The sequence below is a fragment of the Camelus dromedarius genome, chromosome 11 (assembly GCF_036321535.1).
Source record: "Camelus dromedarius isolate mCamDro1 chromosome 11, mCamDro1.pat, whole genome shotgun sequence".
NCBI classification, from domain to species: domain Eukaryota; kingdom Metazoa; phylum Chordata; class Mammalia; order Artiodactyla; family Camelidae; genus Camelus; species Camelus dromedarius.
In genome coordinates this window covers 4,524,503-4,547,717 of record NC_087446.1, presented here as the reverse complement: position 1 = coordinate 4,547,717, position 23,215 = coordinate 4,524,503, and the positions used below count along the sequence as shown (strand labels likewise).

Genomic DNA, 23,215 nt, shown 5'->3' with positions numbered 1-23,215 from the left:
TGACTCAGACGGACAAAACCCACCTTATTTGGAGTAAACTCAGCGTCCCTGAAGTTGGACTTGGGTGGACATGGGGGCCCCTGGCTGGTTTGGCCCCTTTCCGCATCTTTCTGGACTTTTTGGTGCCCATCCTCTTTGTGCTTCCCAGCCTGGGCCCCTCCCGGGGCCAGGACTGTCCCTGGAGCCTGCGGGGAGATCACCGAGTGCCAGTGACACCCCTGCCAGGTGGTGGCGGCTTGGCCCTTTGTTCACCATCTTGCTTCATTCTCACCCCGCCAGTGAGCCAGGGACTGTTTTTGCTTCTGTCTTATGGAGGAGGGAAGCGCCTTGCTTAAGTCATGGGCACCAGGATCTGGACCCGATCTGTTTTCATTCCCAAGGCCAGGCACACCGCCCGGCCGTGACGTCACCCAGTCTCCCGGGTGCAGGTGAGCGGGGCATGGGGGCGCCGGCCTCCAGACCTCGAGATGGCTCCCCTGCCGCCCTGACTGCAGGCCCAGCGGTGGCCCAGCTAAATATACCCGGCTGATGTCAAGGCTGCTCTGCTCCTGGGGTTTTTCTTAAGCTGCGTTTAAAGTTTATGTTTTGCTTTGTAAAGATTTAGCTTTTTTTCCCCCTTATAGCAGGCTGTCTGAGCATAATCTGGCTTAGATGATTATAAAAATACTTTACAGCTGCTGCGGTGGGAAAGCTAGAGGAGGGGATTCTGCGGGGCTGGGCCTTTTGGTTGCTGTTGGCCTTTAGATGAAAGAATTGGGGGCGCCCTTTCCCCAGCACCCCCCAGGCCAGGTGCACACGTGTGTGTGCGCACACCACACACAGACGCACACACACCCTTCCTCTTGCTTCTCACCTTCCTTCCTGCCACCCACCCCCAAGGCCAAGGAGGAGGCTGCCTGGGCTGGGCTGGGCTGGGGTGTGAGCTGCCTCCCGGGGCCCTTGCCTGTGGACACCGAGCACCTGCCTCTTGGCACAGGCTCAAAGGAGTGGCCGGGATGCTCCCTCCAGGTGAGGACCCAGCTCTGGCTCACTTGGTCGTGACCCACCTTCTCTTTCTCATTTCTCCCCCATCCTTCTCCCTGGGTCAGGCAGGGCCGTGCTGAAGCAGGCCCCAGGCCGGCTCTGGTTCTGGGCTCCGGCCCCCTATAGACAGGTGGAGGGGACTGCCTACCCCACCTCCCCCATCAAACTGGTCTCCCCAGCCCCCTGAGCGCCACACTGGGTTTGGGCCCAAGTTTCAGCTCGTAGTAGAGGGCCTCTACTGGCCGAGGTCCTCTTAGCATGTACCACCCCCAGGCACCTTGAAGGGATGGGCAGCTCCTTGAGGACAGAAGTGGGGGTCCCAGGGCCTTCCAAATGCCCTTCCCCCATCTTCCTCTGTCCTGGCAGTGACACCCCCCAGCCCTGTGTCCACCCTGGAGACTTCAGCCCTCCTGGTTGGGGTCCAGGCTGCAGTGTGCTCTGTCCAGCCTCCACGCGACCTGCGTGGCAGTGTGAGGCCAGAACCAGGCCCCCGGCCCTCAGCCAGCCCTGCTCCTATCTTGTCCTCTGAGACCCCGTGCTGCCGTGGTCTCCAGTGGCCTCACCATTGAAGAGAAGGGATTGATTCTGGGTTAATTTGGAAGCATGATTGTGCCCGTGAGTGGCAGTTAGAGTGGGTCGGGGTCCCTGTGAGAAGGGAGGTGGGTGGGACCCAGTGGAACGGCCCACTCCAGGCCCTGCAGACGATCCCACAGAGGGGGACACTCCGGGAAGCATAGGTCTGGACGATTCTCAGCAGGATTTCCTGGCTGTTTCATTTGCTCTGAGCACTGGCTGCGGGCCCTTCATTGATCTGGGAGCCAGTGACAGGGAACAAGTGAGACAGTGGTCCCAGCCTGCAAGGAGCTGACAGTCCAACAGATAATACACAACAGACAAATAAAAATAAAAGGTACTCTCAAAGTAGTCATTAGGTGCTATGAAAATTGCCCCAGGGTAAGGGGACAGGGAGCGGAAGTGGGGTGCTCTTGTAGAAGCAGATGGTCGTGGAAGGCCCCTCAGAGGAGGTGACATCTCAGAGCAACCTGAAGGAAGTGAGGTGCGTGAACAGCAGGTGCAAAGGCCCTGTGGTGGGCATGTGATGGAGGAGCAGCCAGAAAGCTGGTTAGTGGATAGGGGTAGGGTGAGTGGGTGTGCTGGGGGCGATGCTGAGCCCATCAGACCCTGTGGGCCCATGCGGGAGGGGATGAATTTTATTCGAGGAGTGGTGAGAAGCTGGTGGAGAGTTTTAGTCAGGGCAGGGATCGGAGCGGGCAAGAAATGATGCAGTTTACATGTTACATGGCTCTCTGTGCCTGCGAGGGAGAATGGATCGGAGGGGCTAGGAGTGAAGGAGGGAGACCAATTAAGCAGGAGGTTGTAGCTGCTCCCAGGTGAGAGGAGATCGAGCTTGTATGGGGGTGGTCAGATTTATCAATAAGATTTACCAGCAAGACAAGGAACGTGGAAACAGAGAGGCAAGGACGCCTGGAGTCCTGGGATGTGATGGGGGCAAATGTCCAAGTGCCACCCGGTGTATTTCACGTTAAAAGATAGAAACTGAGTTAGGAGGAACCTTTGAAGCATCTTTTCCTTGATTTTGCTCCTCGTCAGCACCGGCCCCTGGGTTCTGACAGGAGTGACAAGGATTCTAGGCAGGCTGAACATCCCATGGGATCAAAAGCAGCTGGGTCCCAGGGTTGGGCGGGGCTGAGAGCAGCACCCGGGTCTCCCTCAGCCGTCTCTGTGTCTCCACTTGTCCGCAGAGCGGGATGCCTTCGACACGCTCTTCGACCACGCCCCCGACAAGCTCAGCGTGGTGAAAAAGGTAAGCTCTCCGAGGGCGTGCGTTTCCCTCCCGTCTCCCTCCGAACTCCGTGCTGGGAGGAAGGTGGGAAAATGTTTGAAAAATCTCTGAAATGTTTGCCGCTTGGATTGAAGTGTAATTATAGTCAAAAGCGTAACTACAGTGCATAAAATTGGCGACTTTTAACTCAGCATCTCCACTGCCGGGTACCTTCCTGTCCACCTGCCCCGCTTCTGTGGAGTGAACTACCAGCCAGCGCCGGGGAGTGGGGGGTGGTTCATTCCGAATCAAGGCTTTTTTTTTTTCACGTGGAAATGTTTTTCGGCACGGCAGCCTGCTGGCTGGCACTGGCCGCCTTACCCGGAGCTGCAATCATGACGTGCCTGGTAAACAAGCAGGCCTCTGCTGGCAGGGCTGTTCCATGCAGCGTTTGGCCTGGTCCCCTGAGATAGGAGCACGGAGCGGGAGGCCCTCCCTCCGCCCCGGCCGCGTGCTGGTCAACCTACGATTGGAAAAAACTGGGAGCACGAGGCTCTGGAGTCAGGGGCTGGGGAATGGTGGGCTTCCGGGGGGATCTGCTGGGAAGGCTGGTTCTCCCCCAAAAGGAACGGAGACGCTTCTCCCCGCATATGGAATTACCTGAGCGCCTGCAGACCTCGCATTCAGGGAGGCAGCGGTGGAGCAGACGAACTTCCCCTCCTGCCTTTACAGTCTTGACCCTGGGAAGAGAGCTTTGTCTAGGGCGATTTCCCCAAACAGGTTTCTTAATGCAGGACTTCTCAGAGCCTTTAATATGCTGACAAGCATTGGGATTCTCCCAAGAGGGCGCTTGGTAGGCAGCATTTTCCACACTTGTTTGTCTGCAGTGAGATCCGTTTATTTATTTTGGAGTAGAACACATTAAATCCCATGGAACCTGCATTTGGCAAATGTGGGTCCAGGTTGGGACAATGAGATTTTTAGTTTGTGGAGCACTTTGCAAAACGTGGGCAGAACCACCCAGTGATCCTCCTGGGGTGGAGCCTTCTTAGCATCCTTGGGTCATGAGCGACATACCCCCGGGCCTCAGAGCAGTGCCCCCCACCCCCACCCCGGCCACATCCGGCCCCCAGAACCCTGGCAGAATGTGTCCCGTGGACGCACAGGAAGAGGATTCAGGTCTGGCTCCCCACTCCTCAGCTGTGTGACCTGGCAGATTATAGCCCCTCGTCCCAGGTTCCCCATGTGTTGGGACAGAGGCAGCTGCTGTGAGTGCCGTGCGGGAAGAGGGCAGAAGATTGTGTGAATATGATGTGCTGTGATGTTCATCTTTCTCTAGATCTGGTGCTGACTCGGGCTTTGAAAAGGCACGTGTGGCACTGGGGGCCCCAGCAAAGACCAACACAAAATCCTTTGATTTGCCTGATGGCTTCCTCACCTCCAAATTGAAAATTGCTGTGTCAGTGGCTCCCGTACCCCAGAATGAAAGTAGGGGGGACCCTGTCCACCTCTCCAGATCCCTCCAGGGTCTCTCCCATCCCACCCCCATCCAGCCTGGGCCAGAAGATCCCAGGGGGTTCGCACATGTGTACGTGGCCTGGGTGGCTGCCCCGCCCACTCCCCCCACTCCCGTCTCCCACATGGCCCGTCCTCAGCCCAGCTCAGATGCTCCCCCGGCCCGGCGTCTTCCAGGGATCCACGCACCTCCCCCTGCGTGTGCATCACCCCCCCCATTGCGTGTTTCACACGCTTTGGGGTATCTCTCGATTTCTCCGCTGCCTCCGCTGGGTGTACATGTGAAGAGTGACGCCTCTGACTCTTCAGGCTGGGGCTCTGTCTGACTGTCTTGTGTCCCCGGCACCGAGCAGAGTGCCTGGCGCATTTGGGTAGAATGGATAAGGAAGTGGCATCATGTCCAGGGCAGGGAGGGGTGGGGTTGGTACTGAGTTTCCATTAAAGTTGGGTTTGGAAGTTACAGGGGGCAAGTTTTAAATGTTTGCCAGAGAGGAGAAGCCAGTGGTCCTTGGTACGTGCGTACCATGACTCAGAAGATCCCTGCTCACCTCAGCTGAAGCCCTGGGTAGAGTCTGCTTTACTGAACCCGAGATGGGTGTGGCCCGAGGCAGCCTTCCTCCCTCAGTCTTTTGTAGTTCAGGGTCGTTTCCAGGATACGTGTAAACATTTAATTCCCTCCCCTGACAGTCTTTTCCTTCTTGAGGGCACTGATTATCTTCGGTAGGGCTGTTAAATATGGCGCGAGTGTGGATCGCGTGCATGCACGGGCTTGTGCATAGGGATGTGCGTGTCTCCTCCAGCTGGGCTGGATTGAGGCATCATCCTGTTGAAACCGAGGGTTATTGTGAGAACATTTCACTTTAAACATGAGCTTTTTATTTTAGCAAACAGAGGAGACTGTGGAAGCGTCTCACCAAGCCACTGATGGCAGGCGTCGAATCCGTCCTCCCCATGGGAGCTGAACCTCACTCACGGTTCCTGTGTGTCTTTGCCCCCATAGTCTCTCATCACGTTCGTGAACAAGCACTTGAACAAGCTGAATTTGGAGGTGACGGAACTAGAGACCCAGGTAAGCGGTGTTCCGGGCTGAAGGATCCTTTGTCCTGTGCCATTTGCAGCCAGCTTTCTGATCCCAGCTGGGCCACGTGAACAAAACAGACACCACTGTGTTCGTTGAATAAGGACTGCCCATCCCGTAGCCAAAACAGCCCCCGACGTGCTGGCCTTCTCCCAGACCCTCTGTCTTCACTTCTTAGGGCTGCCGGGACAAAGTACCTTAAACACAGACGTTTCTGTCCTCTCAGTCTGGAGGCCAGAAGTCCCAGATCAATGTGTCAGCAGGGCTGGTTCCTTCTAAGGACCGAGGGGGAATCTGTTCCAGGTCTCCGCCGGTTTCTGGCGGCCTCCTGGCGACTTTTGGCGTTGGCTGGGTCTTTAGTTGTACCACCCCCGTCTCTGCCCTCATCTTCACGTGACATTCTCCCGTGTGGGCGTCTGTGTCCAGATTTCCCCTTATTGTAAAAGCACAGCCATGCTGACTAAGGCCCGCCCTCATGACTTCATCTTAACTCGATTACTTCCGTAAAGACTCTATTTCCAAAATGAGTTCCCACTCACAGGTTCTGAGGGTTATGATTCCAGCACCGCTTTTTTGTGGGGGAGACAATTCATCCATCACACCCTCTGAGGTGCCCCCTCACTGCCCCTCGGCCTAGGATGTTCTGGCCCCTCTACTCCAAGGCGGTCCTACACTTAGAACGTGGCCGGCACCTAGCAAAGACTTGCTAATATCCCACTGATGAGTTTGCACAAAATACTTCTCCTGCAGTGAGTATATAGAGCACACCCCCACCCCCACTCAGAGCTCAGCGGCATCGTGAAAATACGTTTCGAGAGCTTGGCAAGCATTAAAGACAAAATATAATTTTCCCAGGATTAGCTGGGTGCTTAAATTTGGCATCTTTTGAGTTCTCGGCGCAGATTTCTCTAATGCGTGGCTGATCCTTCTTAAACCCCTGGGTGATTGCATTCGTTCCTTTCTCTTTCTTTAACTTTTCTCATTTGCTTTTCTAATTAAAAAAGTAATTCAGGTTCATGGTAGAAATGTCTGAAAATGCAGATAAGCAAAACAAATAAAAATCATCCGTAATCCCATCATCACCCAGAGATAACGGTGCTGGGGGCTTCGTTCCACATCATTTCTCTACACGGACGGCTTGTTACACGCAGCTTGGGTCTGTGTTTGAAAGCCAAATGGTCCTTTTTTAATGTGTCTGTTTATTTGTGCATTGTTTGCAAATGCACTTTTTGTTTTAGCGGTTTACTAATATTGCGTATTTAGCCTCTGATTATTTGCAGTTTGACATACTAACTGTCCAAAATCTACTAATTGCAAAGGAACGATCCTCCTTTCTTCTCCCTACCCCCCAACCTCCCCCGTCATCCTGTCCAGAGGTAACTAACTACAGTTAGTGGTTGGATGTGCATTTTTCTAGATGGTTTGTGTGCTGACGTGTATTTTTTGAAATGATGATGGACCACACTGTGTAGTTGTTTTGTGAAGTGTTTTTTGTTATGAAATACATGGTGGGCATCCTTTTGTGTGAGTGTGCGTGTGTTTCTGTCTCATCCTCTTCGTGTTGCCTGGGCTGTCTACAGGCATCACTTTTAACAGCTGCCTTCTATTCTGTCCCAAGGCTGTGCTCCATTAAACCATCCCTCATGATGGCGCGTTTCCCACTCTTGTAAATAGCTGTACAGGGGGCATCTTTGCACACAGCTGCTTGTGCCCTTGTTGACTTCTCAGGACAAACTCCTAGCAGTGGGGTCGTTAGAGCAAAGGCAGGTGGTAACACAGAGGGCCCAGGAAAGTCTGCCCACCGGAAACTCCATCAGCAGCGTTGAGAACCCACGTCCTCGCCAGCGGTTCCCAACTACGGCTTCCCAGATGGGCCCACACCCCAGTATTAATAGCCAGACATCTTAAACTGAGACTCTAGCCTTAAATTTGCATTAATCTTTATTTACTCATTGTCTCCATTTTTTTTCTATCACCACATAATATAAAGTAACATCCTCAAAACATTTTGAACCACTGGTCCACCAGAAAAGATCACTGGCCACAGAAATGCAGTTTTTTTCTTTTGTTACAGAAGACTTTGAGTATTTTTATAAATATGTTCATCATTAAAGTCTTTTTTTTTAATTTTCTTTTTTAAGAAAGTTTTATTATTGTATTATTTATTATTGTATAATTATTTTATTTTGGGGGGTAATTAGGTTTATTTACTTTTTAGAAGAGGTACTGGGGATTGAACCCAGGACTTCGTGCATGCTAAGCATGTGCTCTACCACTGAGGTATACCCTCCCCTGTCATCATTAAAGTCTCATTGTCCTGGAAGTCAGAGAGACCTGGGCTCAAATTCCTGCTCAGGGTGCAGGTGTGCATACATGTGTGTGTTGTCCTTTCTTTTTAAAACCACTTTTGTATTGTGGGCAGCTTCCTAGCTCTGAGGCAGTAACTCAGCCTCTCTGAGCTTCTCCCCACATGTTTCAGCTGGAGACGGTAGATAATGGTGTGGCTTCATGGAGATAACGCATTTAAAATGTTGGTCATAAGTGATGATGAAGACAGCAGTGATGGTGTCTTGGGGCCTCTGTGGGGATTTCCATTCCCTGCAGAGCCGCACCATGGATTTCTGAGTGAGGGCACCCCATCTGGGACCACTGCTCTTGTGCATGTGGAAAACGGAGGTTTTTTAGCTGATAAGCCACCGCACTCTGCTTGGCCCTCACCCTCCTGGGGGCCCCGTCCCTTCCCCTGCCTTCCCTTCTGCATTACTGTCTCTCCTACCCGCCTGTGACACGGGGGTCCTGGGGCGGGTGGGTTAGAAGGTGCCTGGGAAACCAGCACCCACTCTGCCGGTGTGCTATTCCACCAGCACCGCCGCAGCGGGGCGCACGTAGTTTTTACAGACCCTTCTCATCTCCTTAAGGAGCTGAGTTAGCGACTTCTTCACGGCGTGGAAGCATGGACCTCGTGACACCCAGGCAGAGGGTCATTCATCAGTCAGATCACGTTAAACTGGGGCCTGGAACACCTGCCCGGGAAGGACCTGCTCGTTGGCACATCATGATCGTGTCCCTCTGCCTTGGGCTGTGTTTCTTAGTTTCCCCGTCTCCTCCCAAAGGACAAGGCTTCGGGAGATGAGATGCTTAGGATTTTGACTTTTCATCTTAATGCCGGGGGCCTTGGCAGCCTGGCTAGGATGGTGGAGGGAGCTGCTGCTGCTGACTTTTAAAAAGTCCTCCTTTCTGCACGTTCCCATTTTACCCACTGCAGTCGCTGGTCTCGGGAAGCTGAAGGCCTCCTGGGTGTCCAGCGCCTCCCAGCCGTGCCGTTGTCCTGCGTGACAACCTAGCTCAGTGCTGACCATTTCATGGTGAAAATGTTCTGTTGCTGCACCATCTGATACATAAGCCACTGGCCACGTGTGGCTGTTGAGCACTTGAAACCTGGCCTGTGTGACTGAGGAGCTGAATTATTTTTGAGGGGGGAGGTAATTAGGCTCGTTTATTTTTTTCTTTATTTAATGGCGGTACTGGGGATTGAACCCAGGACCTCGTGCATGCTAAGCATGTGCTCTACCACTGAGCTATACCCTCCCCCCAGAATTATTCTGATTCATTTTTTAAAATTTAAATTTAAGACTTTTGGAGATTGGTTGCACAACAGTGTGACTGCGCTTAGCATGACTGAAACTCATGCTCAGACTCAAAATGGTTAAAATGATTAAATTTCATGTCATGTATGTTTTACCAAAATAAGTCCGCATCATTCAAAAAAAGTTTAAAAAAAAATTTCAGTAGGTCCCTGTGGCCAGTGGCTACCAGATTGGACCATCTGGAGTCTGGGGTCCTCATAAGCCCTGGATGTGCAGGAGACCTCAGGGACACCATGTCTGTCTCTGTGAGGATGAGCGGGTCCTGCCTTCCCTCGAGTGCTGCCAGGCCCTCCTCCTGCACCTTGGTTCTCTCCTCCCCTTGGGCAGATTGTTTGGCCCTCCTTGGTCTCCACTGCTTTATCTGTAAAGGGATGATCGCTCCCTGTGCTGGCTTATTGGCTGGAGGGGGTGGGGCTGGCAAAGAGCAGTCTTTTGTTCTAGATTTTTGGCCCCCTCTGTGCGTGGGAGGTGCTGGGCTAGGTAGCAGGTTGGGGGGCTAGGAGGCTGGGGCGAGACTGCAACCTGCAGATCAGGGCCCAGTTATGATGGACACTACGTGCTGGGTGCTCACAAAGGCTCTTTGTCACCACGAAGAGTCTACAGCGTGAACACTGCTCGAAGAAGGGGCTCAGGAAGCTGAGAAAGTGAGAAGGGAGAACAGGGCAGCAAACCCCAAACCAGAGCATAGGGCTCCCTGCAGGCTGTGCATTAACCATGCCAGCAGCTGACCCTGATGAAGTGCTCGCTGTGTGCTGAGGGCTCCCTGCCCCTCCTCTCGCCGGGTCCTTGCAACAACCCGGAGAGGTGGGAGCCAGCGCCATCCCCAAGGTCAGGGGTCCGGTCCTGCCCTCCAGCCGCAGACACACACGGCATCACGTCCAGTCCCGAGCGCGCTCTTTGCGCCCAAGTTCTTCACCTGATTGCTTTCTTTCCTCAACAAGGGGTGGATTTTTTTTTTTTAAACATCTTCCTCCTCCTAACTGGAGACAGCATTCACTGCCTCCGTGCACGGCCTGGGAACGCCACCAAGCGTCTCTCTGTAGTTTGCAGACGGCGTGTACCTAGTTCTGCTCATGGGTCTTCTGGAAGACTACTTTGTGCCCCTGCACCACTTCTACCTGACCCCGGACAGCTTCGATCAGAAGGTATGTGCGGACACTCTTCCTGGGGTCTAGCTGCGTTCTTCAAAAAATAAAAACTGCCCGGAAATGGTATTGCCGTAAGACGCAACCCTCAGGGAAGGAGGGAACCCTGGGCAGTGCCTGATGCAGCCAAGTGTGGTGAGCCCACTCTCTTTGGGGTCCTTCCCTCGGGGTGATGCCGTTGTTAGTAACTGTGCTCAAATGTCAGGGGGGTTGTGGGTCCTTCCCCTGTTCGTACCGCATGGACGTCACGTCTGGTTCTCCTGCTGCTTCGTGAGCTTCCTAAATGCCGTCGTCAGTGGGGCACAGAGTCTGTGGAGTGGCTCTGATGCCACTGTCCCCCGTTCCTTCCCCACTTTTGGGTGATCAATTTGTTTCTGTTTTTTCCCTGTTAAATCAGTAGGGGAACATCCTGAACGTGTATACATATATGTGTATTTTTCTTCTATTCTTGTGGATTGTTTTCTAGGACAATCCCTAAAAGAGGATTGTTTCGGTCAAAGGGCGTGACCTTTACATTTGGGATGTCCTTTGGTTTGCCTCCTGCCGGGGCTTCCCCAGGTCCAGCTGTCCCTGTGGTGTTTAGTGCATCGCTTTTAGCAACTTGGCTGGTGAACTGACCATATTGCTTGAACTCAGGAGCATCTGTCATTTCATTTCCCCAAAGCGCTAGACCCACGAGTCGGAGAGGCAGACAGTGCAAGCGGGTGGCGGCAGCCAGAGAAATGTCGGAAGCCGGGCCAGTGTTTATCAGTCTGCCCGCTTCTGACACCTCGCGGGCGGTGTGCTGGTGGCCAAGTGTCGCTGCCGCCTTGCCCGCCGCGATGGAATCAGCAGATTAGAGAGGTCCTGGCACATTAGCATCCATGGTGAGCCCGCGGAGGGAGCACGGGCGGGAGCAGCATCGGGTGCGCTCGGGGCCCTGCCCATCCGGTGGGTCAGGAAACAGGAGGACAGTTTGGCGAGGGGCACAGACATCCCCAGGCCCGCGTGGCTGCCTGCTGGGGCTTTGTTTTGGAAAGATCTTTTCTCTTCAAATGAGTAAGAAGGCTGGCAAGAAGAGTGAATTTAACCAGGCCATTTGGAGCAGGGTTTCCTTCTGGGGCAGGCTCTGTGCAGTGGCAGGGGGGTCCCCACCCGGCCCCAGCCTTCTTCCCTTTGAGACGGGATGAGAGTCTCTGCCAGTCGCTGCGCTGGCCTGGGGGGCTTGGGTCCTGTTCAGTCCGCCTTTTCCAGGAAGGGGATACTGCTGTAGGGGACGGCACCCAGCCTGGTGCTAGTCCCTGGACCCTCTCGAGGGGACCTGCCGATGGTGGCTCCGAGGGCTGCTGGAGCTCTCCTCGGAGGATCCCGGAATTCTAGAGGGTCCGTATCTAACCCTGTTAGCCCCGAGCCCCGCCCCTGGACTCTCCCCAGTCCTGCTCAGAGGGAGCGATGGCATCGCGGCAGTCGCTGGGACGGTCCTCGGGAGCCGAAGTAGTTATCGACCTCCAGGGCCTCCTGACCGCCTTGCAGGTGATGGCCTTTCCCCACGGCCTAGACCCGAGCCCACTCCAGGCTTCTCCCATGCCCAAGCTCCCAGACATCTTGTGCAGGTGTGGCAACGTGGGCAGTGGTGACATGGGCAGGGGACTGGTGGGAAGTGCCCCAGGGCCTGAGACTCTGAGAGGCACTGGGAATCTTTGTATCAGCGGCCTGAGACCAAGGCTCCGTGAACGAAACTGAAGACGCATTGCAGACTTGTGTTTTTAAACAATTTGCCACTTTGCTGGGTACCTTGGGCCCATCAGTCATCTTCTGGAAGATTCCACAGCGTCCCTCTCTGTGAGGGTGGAATGTGTCCTGGAGACTTGGGGGTCATTCCTAGGAGCAAATACCAGAAAGGAATTTACAGTTTCAGGGGCTTTCCCTTCTGCCTCCCCATCAGATTCCCTCTCCCCGGCGAGGAAATGGGACCTCAGGAGGGTCGCACGGTCAGCCGGGGCAGAGCCCGAAGAGCCCACCCTTTTCGGAACCCTCTACTCCTCTCTCGCTTGGCCAGGTTTTGGAAAACCCTTTGCATTGCAGAGAGAAAGGGCTTCAGGTCCTGCCCGAGGGCGACTCCCAGGTTTCATTGTGTGGCCTGCCGGGGGTTCTCGCGCTCTGGGATCACGGTCAGGGAGGTGGGCCCACATCCTTGTCTGGAGCTGCTTGCTGTTCTTTGTGCCCAGTCCGTGGGCCCAGGCTCCGGGCACAGTGCTGCTCTGCCAGGGCAGAGGTCCCCGGGGGTGGGGCACGGCTCTGAGAGAGAACAGGAGGAGGCTGGCAGCAATTTCCTGCCTGGCGGTTTCGTTGGACTAAGAAAGCAGAAGGAAAATCTCGCTCAAAACCCGACACATTGGGCTGAGCAGCTGCGGGTGGGGCGGGGCGGGGCGGGGCCTCGGGAGCTTAGCCTCTCCGCACACCTGCGCTGGGGCGGGTCCTGCGGGCCTGGAGGCGCTCGGGACGGGCGCTGGGAGGACGGCTGTCCCCACGTTGGGCTGATGGGCTCACCCGACTCTTGCCCCATTTCTTCGTCTTTGCCATCCTGGCTCCAGTTGACTCAGAGCTTGCCGTGCGTGCGTGAATCAGCGGATCTGCACGGTAGTCAGCTGGTGGCCGAGGAGGCAGGACGCGCGTGGAGGAAGGGCACAGGTTCCACACCCAGACTGCGGGGAGCTGGGTGCCGGCCGTCTTGGAGCCCTGCACCTCGCCAGCACAGATGTCCTCATCTGTTCAGCCCGGGGCCGCCTCTGTCAAGGGAGAGGTTCCAGACCCTCCCCGGCGTTTCCTCGGCTCATCCCACCTCTGAGGTCCAGCCAGGTGCAGCCCGCCCCCCAGGCTGGCTCTGAGTCCTGCAGGGGGGGAGGCTCTAATGGCCCCTCCCGCTGACCCCCTCGGCCTTGGACCCGGTCCTGGAGCCTCTGGTCACTTGCAGCCCGCCCAGCCCTGGTGTGCATGGCCTGCCCCCGCTCTGGGCCGCGTCCCCGGTGCCAGGGCCTGGCTCCTGTCGACGCCCGGCAGACGGTGGCCTCTGCTTCTCCTGGTGCCACCATGGCCGGGAAGCTTCCCTGCGGTACCCTGAGCTGTGTGGGCTTGCCTAACTGAGGGTTATTTGCCCAAATGTCCTTTTCCTGGTTAATTATTAAACCCTATCGCAGGTAAACGTGTTATTATGTTTCTGATTCGTTTGCACTGAAATCATGAAAATGTTACTGTTTAAAGAGTTGGTATTTGATTACAAAGAGCCCTGAAGTCCTTCCTAGTTCTGACGTTTGTGATTTATTTTATTGTATTCCTTGTTCCCCCACCCTCACCTCACCCCCACTGGTCTTTGCTGGAAGCAGACGTCTGGCTGGCTGTGATCTGGTTGATCCCTTGCACTGCACTCTGTGGTTCACGTGGACTTTAGACGCAGCAGAGAAGGCTCTATTTCTAACCTCCTTGGTGGCCATTAGCAGAATGCAAGCTCCAAGCATCCCTGTGGGCCGAGTGCTGGCAGGCAGAAGTCGTGCGGGGGTGGATGTGTCCACCTTTCTGGGGCATCAGGCGGGTTGAGGGCCAGGACCTGCGCCCTGCTGCAGCCACCATCAGCCTGACTTCCATTCCAGCAGGGTCCACAGGGCCTGCCCAGTGCCAGGGCCAGCTCGTTTGAGGCCCTCCTGGCAGAGGGCAGGTGGCTGCTCCATGCTGGGCACAGTGCACAGGGCTGGGGACCTTTGGGAGGGGGCTTGTCCTCTCTGAGCCTCAGTTTGCTCGTCTGTCAAAGGAGGTCACTTGTCAGGGTCTGGGGTGGAGCAGGCCCTCGGGCGCCCAGTGTGCCTTCACCCCTGCGTCACCCTGCCGCCCTGATCACTGTGAGGGTGTGCGGACCTTCTGGTGAATGTGCGTTGCCTTCAGCAGCCTCCCTCGCCCTCCCTCTGGCCACCCTGTGCCCTCCCCGGGTGTCCCTGTCCTTGTGGGTGTAGTTATCCCAAAGGCTCACTCTGTCCACACTTGCTCCCATCTCGTCCGTTCAGAAGGAAAGCGGTGGGCGGCGGGTGGGCCTGAGACCCGCTGCCGACCTGGCGCTAACTCTGGCTTCCTCGGCAGGTGCATAACGTGTCATTTGCCTTTGAGCTGATGCTGGATGGAGGACTTAAGAAACCCAAGGCTCGCCCCGAAGGTAATGCCCTGAGCCAGGTCTTAGAGGGGCTGGAAGGCCAGCTGTGTCTCTCCCGTCAGGCCCCACATGAGTGGCTCGCAGGCCGGGCTCTGCCAGCCCCGACTCCCCATGTCCCCCATGCTCGGGGTTTTGGGGACCAAGAGGACTGTGCAGGCGGAATCACCCAGGCCAGTCCTTTAGTAGCCACTTGACTTGGAGGACGGGGCCTCTTCCGCACGGCCTCAGGATTTAATTGTCCAGGTGCCATTGCTCAGGCTGGAGCTGCTGCCTTGAAAGGATATTAAAGGCTGACCGCAGTTAGATGACTGTCGGGTTGACTGGGTCGATGTCCTGAAGCCCAGGCGATGCCCGTGAGCAGAGATGCGGCTCGGTCATGCCCCGTGAGGTCTGAGCGGCAGTGGGGAGGCCAGGAGAGCTGGGGCGAGGGGCCCCTTGCTGTCCCTCCCTGGCACCTGTGTTGAATCATCTGTCCCAGGAACCTCTAACTTGCGTGAGCATCTAAATCCCAAGGACTACTTGGCTCTTCAACTCCCGTTTGTAGGCAGTTTCTGGGTGACGCCAATGCTTCTGGTCCAGGGATCCCACTGTGGGAATCACCACCCGATAGCGATTCACGGATTCTGGTGGGATGTCTTCATTATCTCCACACACGCATACCCTGGGAGGCTTGCCAGCCACTGTTTGACAGCCATCCAGGGACAGGAATTCCATCCTGCGACCCATGAACAGCCCTCCCCAAGCCCCTTATCTGAGGTCATAGGGCAAGCGAGGACAAGAAGCAGGTGCCTGATTTCCAGGCCAGTCCCCATCCCACCAAACAAGGTGGCCCAGACTTACTGGACAGCAGAGGAAGCTGTCAGTCCTGGAAGTGCCCTGCCTCGGGCCACATCAGGTGCCCGACCTTGGCGGGATGGAACCGCAGCTCCCACCTGCCATGCCCCAGGAGCCCGGCCTGGCTGTAGCCAGGGGTCCTGGCATAGAATGTCCCGTGGGTGTTTGGTCCCCAGTAAATGTCCTTGGCTGTCGTAGACCCCACCCCACGCAGACTCATCCGATGCAAATCCTAGAGGGGATAGAGAGGCATCCTTGCCATCCCAGGTGCTTGTCCCATCAGGTGGCGGCCTGGGGGCTCTCCCAGCAGCCTGTGTCTGGGGATGGTGCTACCCAGAGTGTCCTGGATGTCTTTAAACAGAAGCGCTTTGCTGGGGACATGGCTATGTCCACGCGTCTCCCAGGTGTGCACTCTCTCATCGGCCACGGTTTCTCTCTTTCCTTCTGCAGATGTGGTGAACCTGGACCTCAAATCCACCCTGAGGGTCCTTTACAACCTGTTCACCAAGTACAAGAACCTGGAGTGACGGTGGGGAGCAGCAGAGACCGCGGCGGGGACAGTCCGAGTGTTGCGTCTCCCGGGCAGGGCTCTGGCCTCCCCTCCCGGCCCCTGGCTGTGCCCTGCCCCCACCCCCCTGGTTTTGGTGGCTGCTCTTTACCTCCTTTCTGTGTAATTCCGCAGGGGGCGGGACCCTTTGAAATGCATGTTGTAAACACCAGTGCTCGTGTCTGTGGCCTCGCTTCAACTGGGTGCCACGGGGGTGCTGAGTCCCTCTTGTCCGCCTTGATCAAAAGATGAAAAAGAAAAAAAGCCGGAACCCCAGCTCTCAGCCCCGGGGCGGGGGCGCCCTGCCTTCCAGCTGACAGCGGTCCGTGGTCACAGGGGATCCGAAAGGCACCGTCAGCTCTGCCAGGCAGGTGACGGCCTGTCTGTTCCGGGGAAGCCTCCTGGGTGGAGCTCTCCTCTGAAGCGAGGCCTTTTTTAGTAAAAAGTGTTTTACAGTTTTAAAAACTTCCCTCTAAAGTCTCAGGAGCTTTACCTTCGAGCGGAGCCTCCACCCCCACGTCCCTCCTTCCCGGCCACTCAGTGCTGTGCTCACTCAGCTTTTGCGCAGACATCTGGGGCCCAGAGGACCCGGCCACCACAGTCCGCGGGAGGAAGGGTTTCTGAGGCATTTTTTATTTCTTGCCACGGCTGAGAGGGAGCTGGGCCTGAAATACAGCTCGAGACAGCTCCCGTGGGAAGTTTCTGATCTCCAAGGCCCTGTTTGGGGATGGATGCATTCTTTAAAACTTTTAAAAAGCAGAGTGTGTTAGTCTGGTCAGGATGCCGTAACAAAGGGCCATAGACCAGGTGCTTAGACCACAGACATTGATTCTCTCATAGTCTGGAGGCTCGAAGTTCGAGGTCAGGGTGTCAGCAGAGTTGGTTCCTTCTGAGCCTCTCTCCTGGGCTCGTCCCAGCATCTTCCCGTGTCTCCCCTTGGTGTGTGTCTGTGTTCTAGTCTCTTCTTATAACTCACCAGGCAGATGGGATGAGGGTCCACCCCAGGGACCTCATGTTACCTGAATTACCTCTGTAAAGACCCTGTCCCCAAATACAGTCACGTTCTGGAGTCCTGGGGGCTGGGACTTCAACATGTGGATGCTGGGAGGGACACAGCTCAGCCAAAACAGGGGGCAGGAAGCGCTCATCTCACTCCTCGCCCCCGACCTGGCTTTCCGGAGCCCTGCTGGCCCCCTCCAGCTCCCCGTCAGAGGAAATGCAGTTCCTCATGTCTGTGCTGTCCACCCCTCGCCCCCCTTGGCTCAGGGGAGAAACGAGGACCCATCGTCTGGGTCACCCCCAACTCCGCCCAGCTCCCCGGGTGTATGTATGGGGTGTGCGGTGTGCCAACCCCACCCCACCCCCACCCCCACCACCGCCGCCGCCGCCGCCCTGCGCTGAGTGACCTCAGCATTCGCTGTCCCGGAGAGATTGGCCTCTCTTCTCTCTGATTTTCGCCTTCCTGCTATAGATCAGAGCTGTCGAGTAAGTTGTTAATATTAAATTGAATACCAACGCCCAGACTTAGAAAACAGTTTAACATTCTGTCTCGGCTCAGGCTGCTGCCAGGCCAGGGATGGGTTCTGAATCGCCGTCTTGATGGAAGTGGTTACACAGCAGGGGAAAGAGATAATTAAAATGGCATTATGGTGTCTTCAGCGGGATACAGTGACATTAAAGAAGCACGGTGACAAGACAGCCAAGGCTGGAACGCTCTGTGCTGCCTTCGCTCCACGCGTGGAGTCACGGTGCCCGGGGCCGGGAGCCCGACCCTCCTGCCTTGTTCACAGGGGGGCTTGGCGGGGGTGCTGCCGATTGCTGGGGGCCTTGGGGGGGGGCGGTGAGGTCGGGTTTGGAAAGGAGCCTGGGGTCTTTAGCCCGGGCGGGCAGCTCCGGCCTGTTCCACACCACGCAGGGGAGGAGGTGGTTACTCTGGGGTGGGGGTGGGCTGGGGTTCAGCCCTGGGCAGCGAGCCCACTCCGAGCGCTCTGTAAGTGGGAGGGTGACAGGGGTGGTAAGACACGTGGCACTTCCGTCTCGTGATGCTGCTGCTGAAGGCCACATGCCAGCAGTGACCGTGCTCTAGCGTCCGTATCATTTTTTCAAGTTGGTTCGGGAGGAGTAGGTGAGCCTTCTGCTTCCCTGTGAAGGCCTCTCGGGCCGGACGAGTGTCATTTTCCTCCCTTCACTGGTCTGAATCAGATTTGAAAGCGAGGCCTGATGGATGCCTTGGAGGGGGCGGGGAAGCAGTTGCGAGGCTGAAGTGGGGGTGAGCTCTGTGGTGGGGGAGTCCCTCATCTTGGGGTCCGCCCGTCGTCCCCACTGGTGTGGGGGCAGCAGTTGTCTAGATGCGAGTTTCAGGCCCAGAATGTCCCCTTTGTGGACTGCTGCACGCTGGGGCGTCTTCTTGGGGTAACGGGCAACAGAACAGCTTTGTTTTGACCTCAATGGGGGCTCCTTGGAGAACTGACGCCTCCCCCTTCGTCCTTAACTGAGGAAAGTTCTGCCACCCTCCCCCTCCACCGACCCCAGTTTCAGTGAACTGTTTTTCCCCCAGAAGAGGGACCCTTGTCCACAGGGACTGTCCGTTTGTGTCCTCAGGGTGACAGCCTTGGGCCAGGGCCACGAGATACCTACCTTTTATCCTTCAGGGAGGGAGGGGTGGCGTCTCTTTGAGTCTCCCCACCAACACACTGGTTTGGGGGTCAACCACACGGTCTCACACAAGCCCTGAACCCAGAGCCCCTTGTGCCCAAAGGTCCTAAGTGGATGTGACGCAGAGCCGTGTTGTTTTAAAGCAACCCAATATCCCCAGTTTGTGTGCCAGGATTGTGCTGTCGTTTTAATTGCTTCAAGCGGTGTTTACTTTGGATTTCTGGGTATTAAATAAAAGCCACTGAAACCCTGGCTGTGGTGTTGACCTGCCCGCAGGCTGGCGGCGGGAGCTGGCGCTTTCCGGGGGTTCAGCAACTAGACACCAGACGGCACGCTGTTGTTTATCCCCGTAAAGGACGCCGCCTCCGTCTGGCTGCTGGATTTTCTTTCATCATTGTTGTGCCAGCCCCGTGCTTGGTGCTGGGCCCCCGTGATGCCAGCACCGCCCTGCTGCCCGGGAGCTGCCAGTCGGACGAGGAAGGAGCCAGCTCTCACCCTGTGTGGGGAATGGGGGGGGGGCGGGTTGTGGCCGATGGTTTCATGGGCGGGAGAAGAGGGTGGCAGAGCCACAGCCGCGGCTGAGTAATAATAAAGACCAGAGCTGGCGAGCCTGCCCGTTCGCCTGGTTCCAAACCAGAGCGGGCGGTGCCAGCGGCCAGTGGCCTGGGCTGGATAAAGGGCTGCTGCAGGAAGATGGTCTCCTCCGTATACCCTGGGGCAAAGGACCCCAAGGTGACCCCTGATGGGGCCAAATCTTGGGGGTTGCGTGCTGGCCCTGCTGTAAACCCTCCCTGCTGAAGTCATGGGCTGCTTCAGATGCATCCAGCTTTTCTCTGCGAAATGTTAAAACTGTGACTGTGAAAGTGTGGCCAGCCTGGGGAGTGAGGCAACAATACTATTATAAAATGCTAGAAATTACAAAGTGTTGCTGGAAAGAACCTGGGCTTTGGAGAAATGCCTGGGTTTTAATCCAGCTCTGTTCCTGTGTGGCTGCTGGCAAGTTAATTAACCCACACTTTTCAGAGTGACCCCTCACCAAGTTCCTCCCTCCCGCCCTTAAAATCCTGACCAGAGTGGTTCTTCCCAACCCCTCACACATGGGTTGTCGCACTGGGGAGGGGCTGCTGCTGGCACGTAGTGGGTGTGGTCCTCAGTTGCTGGTAAGCATCCCACAATACACAGGACACGCTCCCCTCCACCCAGCAAAGACGCCCCCAGCCCAGAAAGTGCACGGTGCTGGGGCTGAGAAGCTCTGCTGTGAAGCACCGGGTTCCCGAGCCGGCCTGACCTGTGGTTTTACCGGCTGGGATGGTCTGTTAATGCTGGTGAGGATAAAGCATTGTCCCCTCTGATGTCAGTGCTTTCAGGCCAGCAGTGGTCTCCGACCTTCCAGGGGTCTCTGCTTGGTCCCTCCCATTCGGGGGACGTTCACCAAAGGTCTGGTTTGTCCAAATGGCCGCTGACACAGTCATGGAGAGAGAGACAAGTGTGTGGATAGCTCCCAGGGAAGCCACGATGACGGAGGGCCTGGGGTGTAGCCAGGAGAAGTCAAAGCTGCCGGGAGGGGCAGCGAGGACCCTGGGAGAGGAGGTCGGCCTGGAGTGGAGGCGGCATGTGCTAGCCCTCCTCTTCCATAAGTTGTTCGGTCTGCATTCTTCCCGATTGACCCCGTGGTGTGAGTGGCATGCCCTCAGGAAAGTCTCCATCCAGCCGTCTCCTCCCCACGGGGCTTCTGCTGCGGGTGGGCGGTGGGGGTGGAGTCTCTGGTCCAGGCAAGGTCCCTGCCTGGTGGCCGGTCTCTGGGGGACTGTGACATTACATGGCCGCCTGCCCTCAGCAGCATTTGCAGGATCTGAGCATTCAGAGAAGGAAGTGACCTTCTGCGGTCCCCTTGTTTAAGCCTCTCCCAGACAGGAGCCAGCTCAGCACCGACAGAGGGTCATGGGCCCTGCAGGGAGAGGAGCTGTTCCTTCCTTCCCCAGACAGCTTGAGCCTTTCCCAGCCACACTCTGGACCCCTCCACCCTCGTGGTTCTCCCTGGGAGTTATCCACCCACATGTCTCTCTCTCCATGGCTGTGTCACTGGCCGCTTGAGCAAAACAGCATCTTGTATTTGGGAAGCTCAGATTTTATCAGGTTTCGTTTTAAGTGAATATCTACTCTTGGAGGTAAAATTTGATCCAATAAATCGTAATTATCCTCACTAGCTACCAGGGTTAGGCATTACCTTGGGGTGGTGGGTGGGGCCCTGAGGAGCCCCACACGACGGGAACTTGAGCATTCATTTCGTCAGGATTTATTGAGGGCCTACTGTGTGCTAAGCCAGGTCCTGGGGATGCAGCAGGGAACAGGGTGGACACGGCCTCTGCTCCAGGGACTGGAGAGTGGAAGGATGGGCAGGTGATGCAGTGCCGTGAACAAGGTAAGTGCAGACTGGGCAAGTTCGGGGGAGAATTAGACAGTGATGAACTAGTGAAACAGATGAGGTGGGAGGCTTCAGAGGCCGAGGGATCTGAGCTAAGACTCGTGATTCAAACATCCCATCCTCTTTGACCTAGGAGGGCCCTGTGGCTCCGCCCAGCAGTGGGCTGTGGATGGCACAATAGGGTCACATCAAGTAAAATGTTTCAGTGCCGTCGTACATTTAAGTACGTCTCCTTTGCTGACACTGAAACCTACGCAGGACTCTGATGTTCTACCTCACCTCTTTGCAAAATAGCTCCAGGTTTCCCTCCCCATCTGTTGTTTAAATGCACCAACAAGGGGAGTCCGAAACATGGTGCCAGGAAGGGGTACGCAAGGAACAATGGGACGCGCCACAGGACATTGGCGTGATCTTAAAGCGTGTGTGGATCGTGGACAGTTTGAGTATCAGGAAGCCTCTAACACGCTGAATTCAAAACGTGCGTGCGTTTACAGTGATGCTACGCAAGGAGGAAGGTGAGGACCTTTTTCTTTTAACATTTTATGTAATTTCAGACTTAGAGAAAAGTTGCTAGGATAGAACAGAGTTCCTGTATTTATCCCGATCCCCATAAATGGTAACATTTACCATGTTAGCTTTATCCTTTCTGCCTTCTCGACACAGGCACTGCTTAGGTATTTAGATACAGCTCTGTCTGTCTATCTGTCTGTCTGTCTATCTATCCGTCTATCTATCCATCTATCTAGATAATGGTCTGTCTTCCCCAAGTCTCTGAGAGTAAGTTGTGTACATTATGCCCTTTCATCTCTAAATACTTTAGTGTCTGTTTCTTAAAAACAGAAACAGTCTCTTACATAATTTCAGCACCAGTGTCACTACCAGGAAATAACATCAATACCATAGCATTATCTAATCTATAGGCCTTGATTAAATTTTTTCCAGTTGTCCCAGTAATGTCCTTTTGCCAAAAGGAATGCATTACAGTCTCGTCACATCTCTGTCGTCCCCTTTAATCTGGAGCAGCTCTTCAGTCTCCCTTTACGCTTTGTGACATTGATGCGGAAGGAAATGGGCCAGTTGTCTAGACTGTCTCTCAGCCTGGGCTTGTCTGACGTTTCCATAGCGACGAGATTCGCGTAGGGCACTTTTGGTGGAAGCTGTGTGTTCTCTGCGCATCTTAGGAGACGTAGCACGTTGACCTGTCCCATTTCTTGGGATATTTATTTTGATTCCTTAGTTAAGATGATGTTTATCGTGTTTGTGCACTGAAAATGTAGCTTTTCTTTCTAATTAAGTGTTTCGTGGGGAAAGAATTTCTATGTTTGGAGTTACCTTTCCACCAGAAATAACTAGAAAACTGGGCAAAATGCAGGAAACAACTATTTTAGACAACAGCCCAGAGGCAGGGCAGGTCTGTGAGCCTTTGAAAAAGGGAGACACATGAGGTCAGTCCTACCCTTGCCCTGGATGCCTGCCTGGTCGTAATTCCTGGACTGAGTTGAGGAGGGGGAACTCAGAGCCCAGGGGTCTCACTGAATTGAGGAGACAGAGATCAGAGTTCAAGGAGGTCAAGGTTAAAAGCAAACTTTAAAAGTATCAGAGTAATTCACAATTAACTGCCTGTCAGAAGAATGCCAGCACTCCTTAAGGAATGCAGTGAAGTTCACCCAGCAACACAACATCCCTAATACCCAGCATTTGATAAAAAACAAGGCAGAGGAATGTGACCTACAATCTGGAGAAGAATCAGTCACTAGAAGCAGACCCAGAACTGGCGGAGATGACGGACAGCATCCTACAAGACAGCTGACCCGGCTCCTCAAAAATGTCCATGTCATGGAACACTGTTCTAGATGAAAAGATTGTAGAGACACATGAGAGCCAAATGTCACCAAGCGGAATCTGTGACCCTGATTGGACCTTGGAGTAAGAAAATAAACAGAAAAGCTGTAAACGGCATAATAATAATTGGGGAAATTTGAAAATGGGTGAAATACCAGAAAATATTATTGCCATGTTAATTTTCTTGCATGTCACGATGGCACGGCTAACACAGAAGAATGTCCTTATTTCTAGGAGATAAATTTTGAACTATTTAGAGTTGAAGTGTCACAGTCCCTCCCTGCAATTTATCTGTATTTATTTGTTTTTAAATTAGAAAAAAATTTAATGGATGTACTGGGGATTGAAGCCAGAACCTTATGCATGCTAAACATACACTCTACCACCGAGCTGTACCCTGCCCCCCACAATTTATTCTTAAATGGTTCAAAAAAAGAGTGAAAGAAAAAGCAAGAGTAATAAAATGTTAAAAAAAAAATCTGTGGTGTCCCAAATATGTGTAAACACGTCTGACCGTCCTTTATGATTGGATTACCGCATTCTA

General features: G+C 54.9%; 1 protein-coding gene across 3 annotated transcripts in view; it reads left to right on the top strand.

Moving 5' to 3' along the window:
• The window catches only part of PARVB (parvin beta), a 94,756-nt gene extending 77,311 nt beyond the window's left edge, over positions 1–17,445 (top strand). For all 3 annotated transcript variants that reach the window (XM_064491383.1, XM_064491385.1, XM_064491384.1), the window contains exons 9-13: positions 2,787–2,848; positions 5,322–5,390; positions 10,090–10,191; positions 14,299–14,371; positions 15,653–17,445. In XM_064491383.1, the coding sequence (XP_064347453.1) occupies positions 2,787–2,848; positions 5,322–5,390; positions 10,090–10,191; positions 14,299–14,371; positions 15,653–15,729 (383 nt within the window). In that variant the 3' untranslated portion in view covers positions 15,730–17,445. The remainder of the gene's footprint in view (positions 1–2,786; positions 2,849–5,321; positions 5,391–10,089; positions 10,192–14,298; positions 14,372–15,652) is intronic.
• Positions 17,446–23,215: the final 5,770 nt, after the last annotated feature.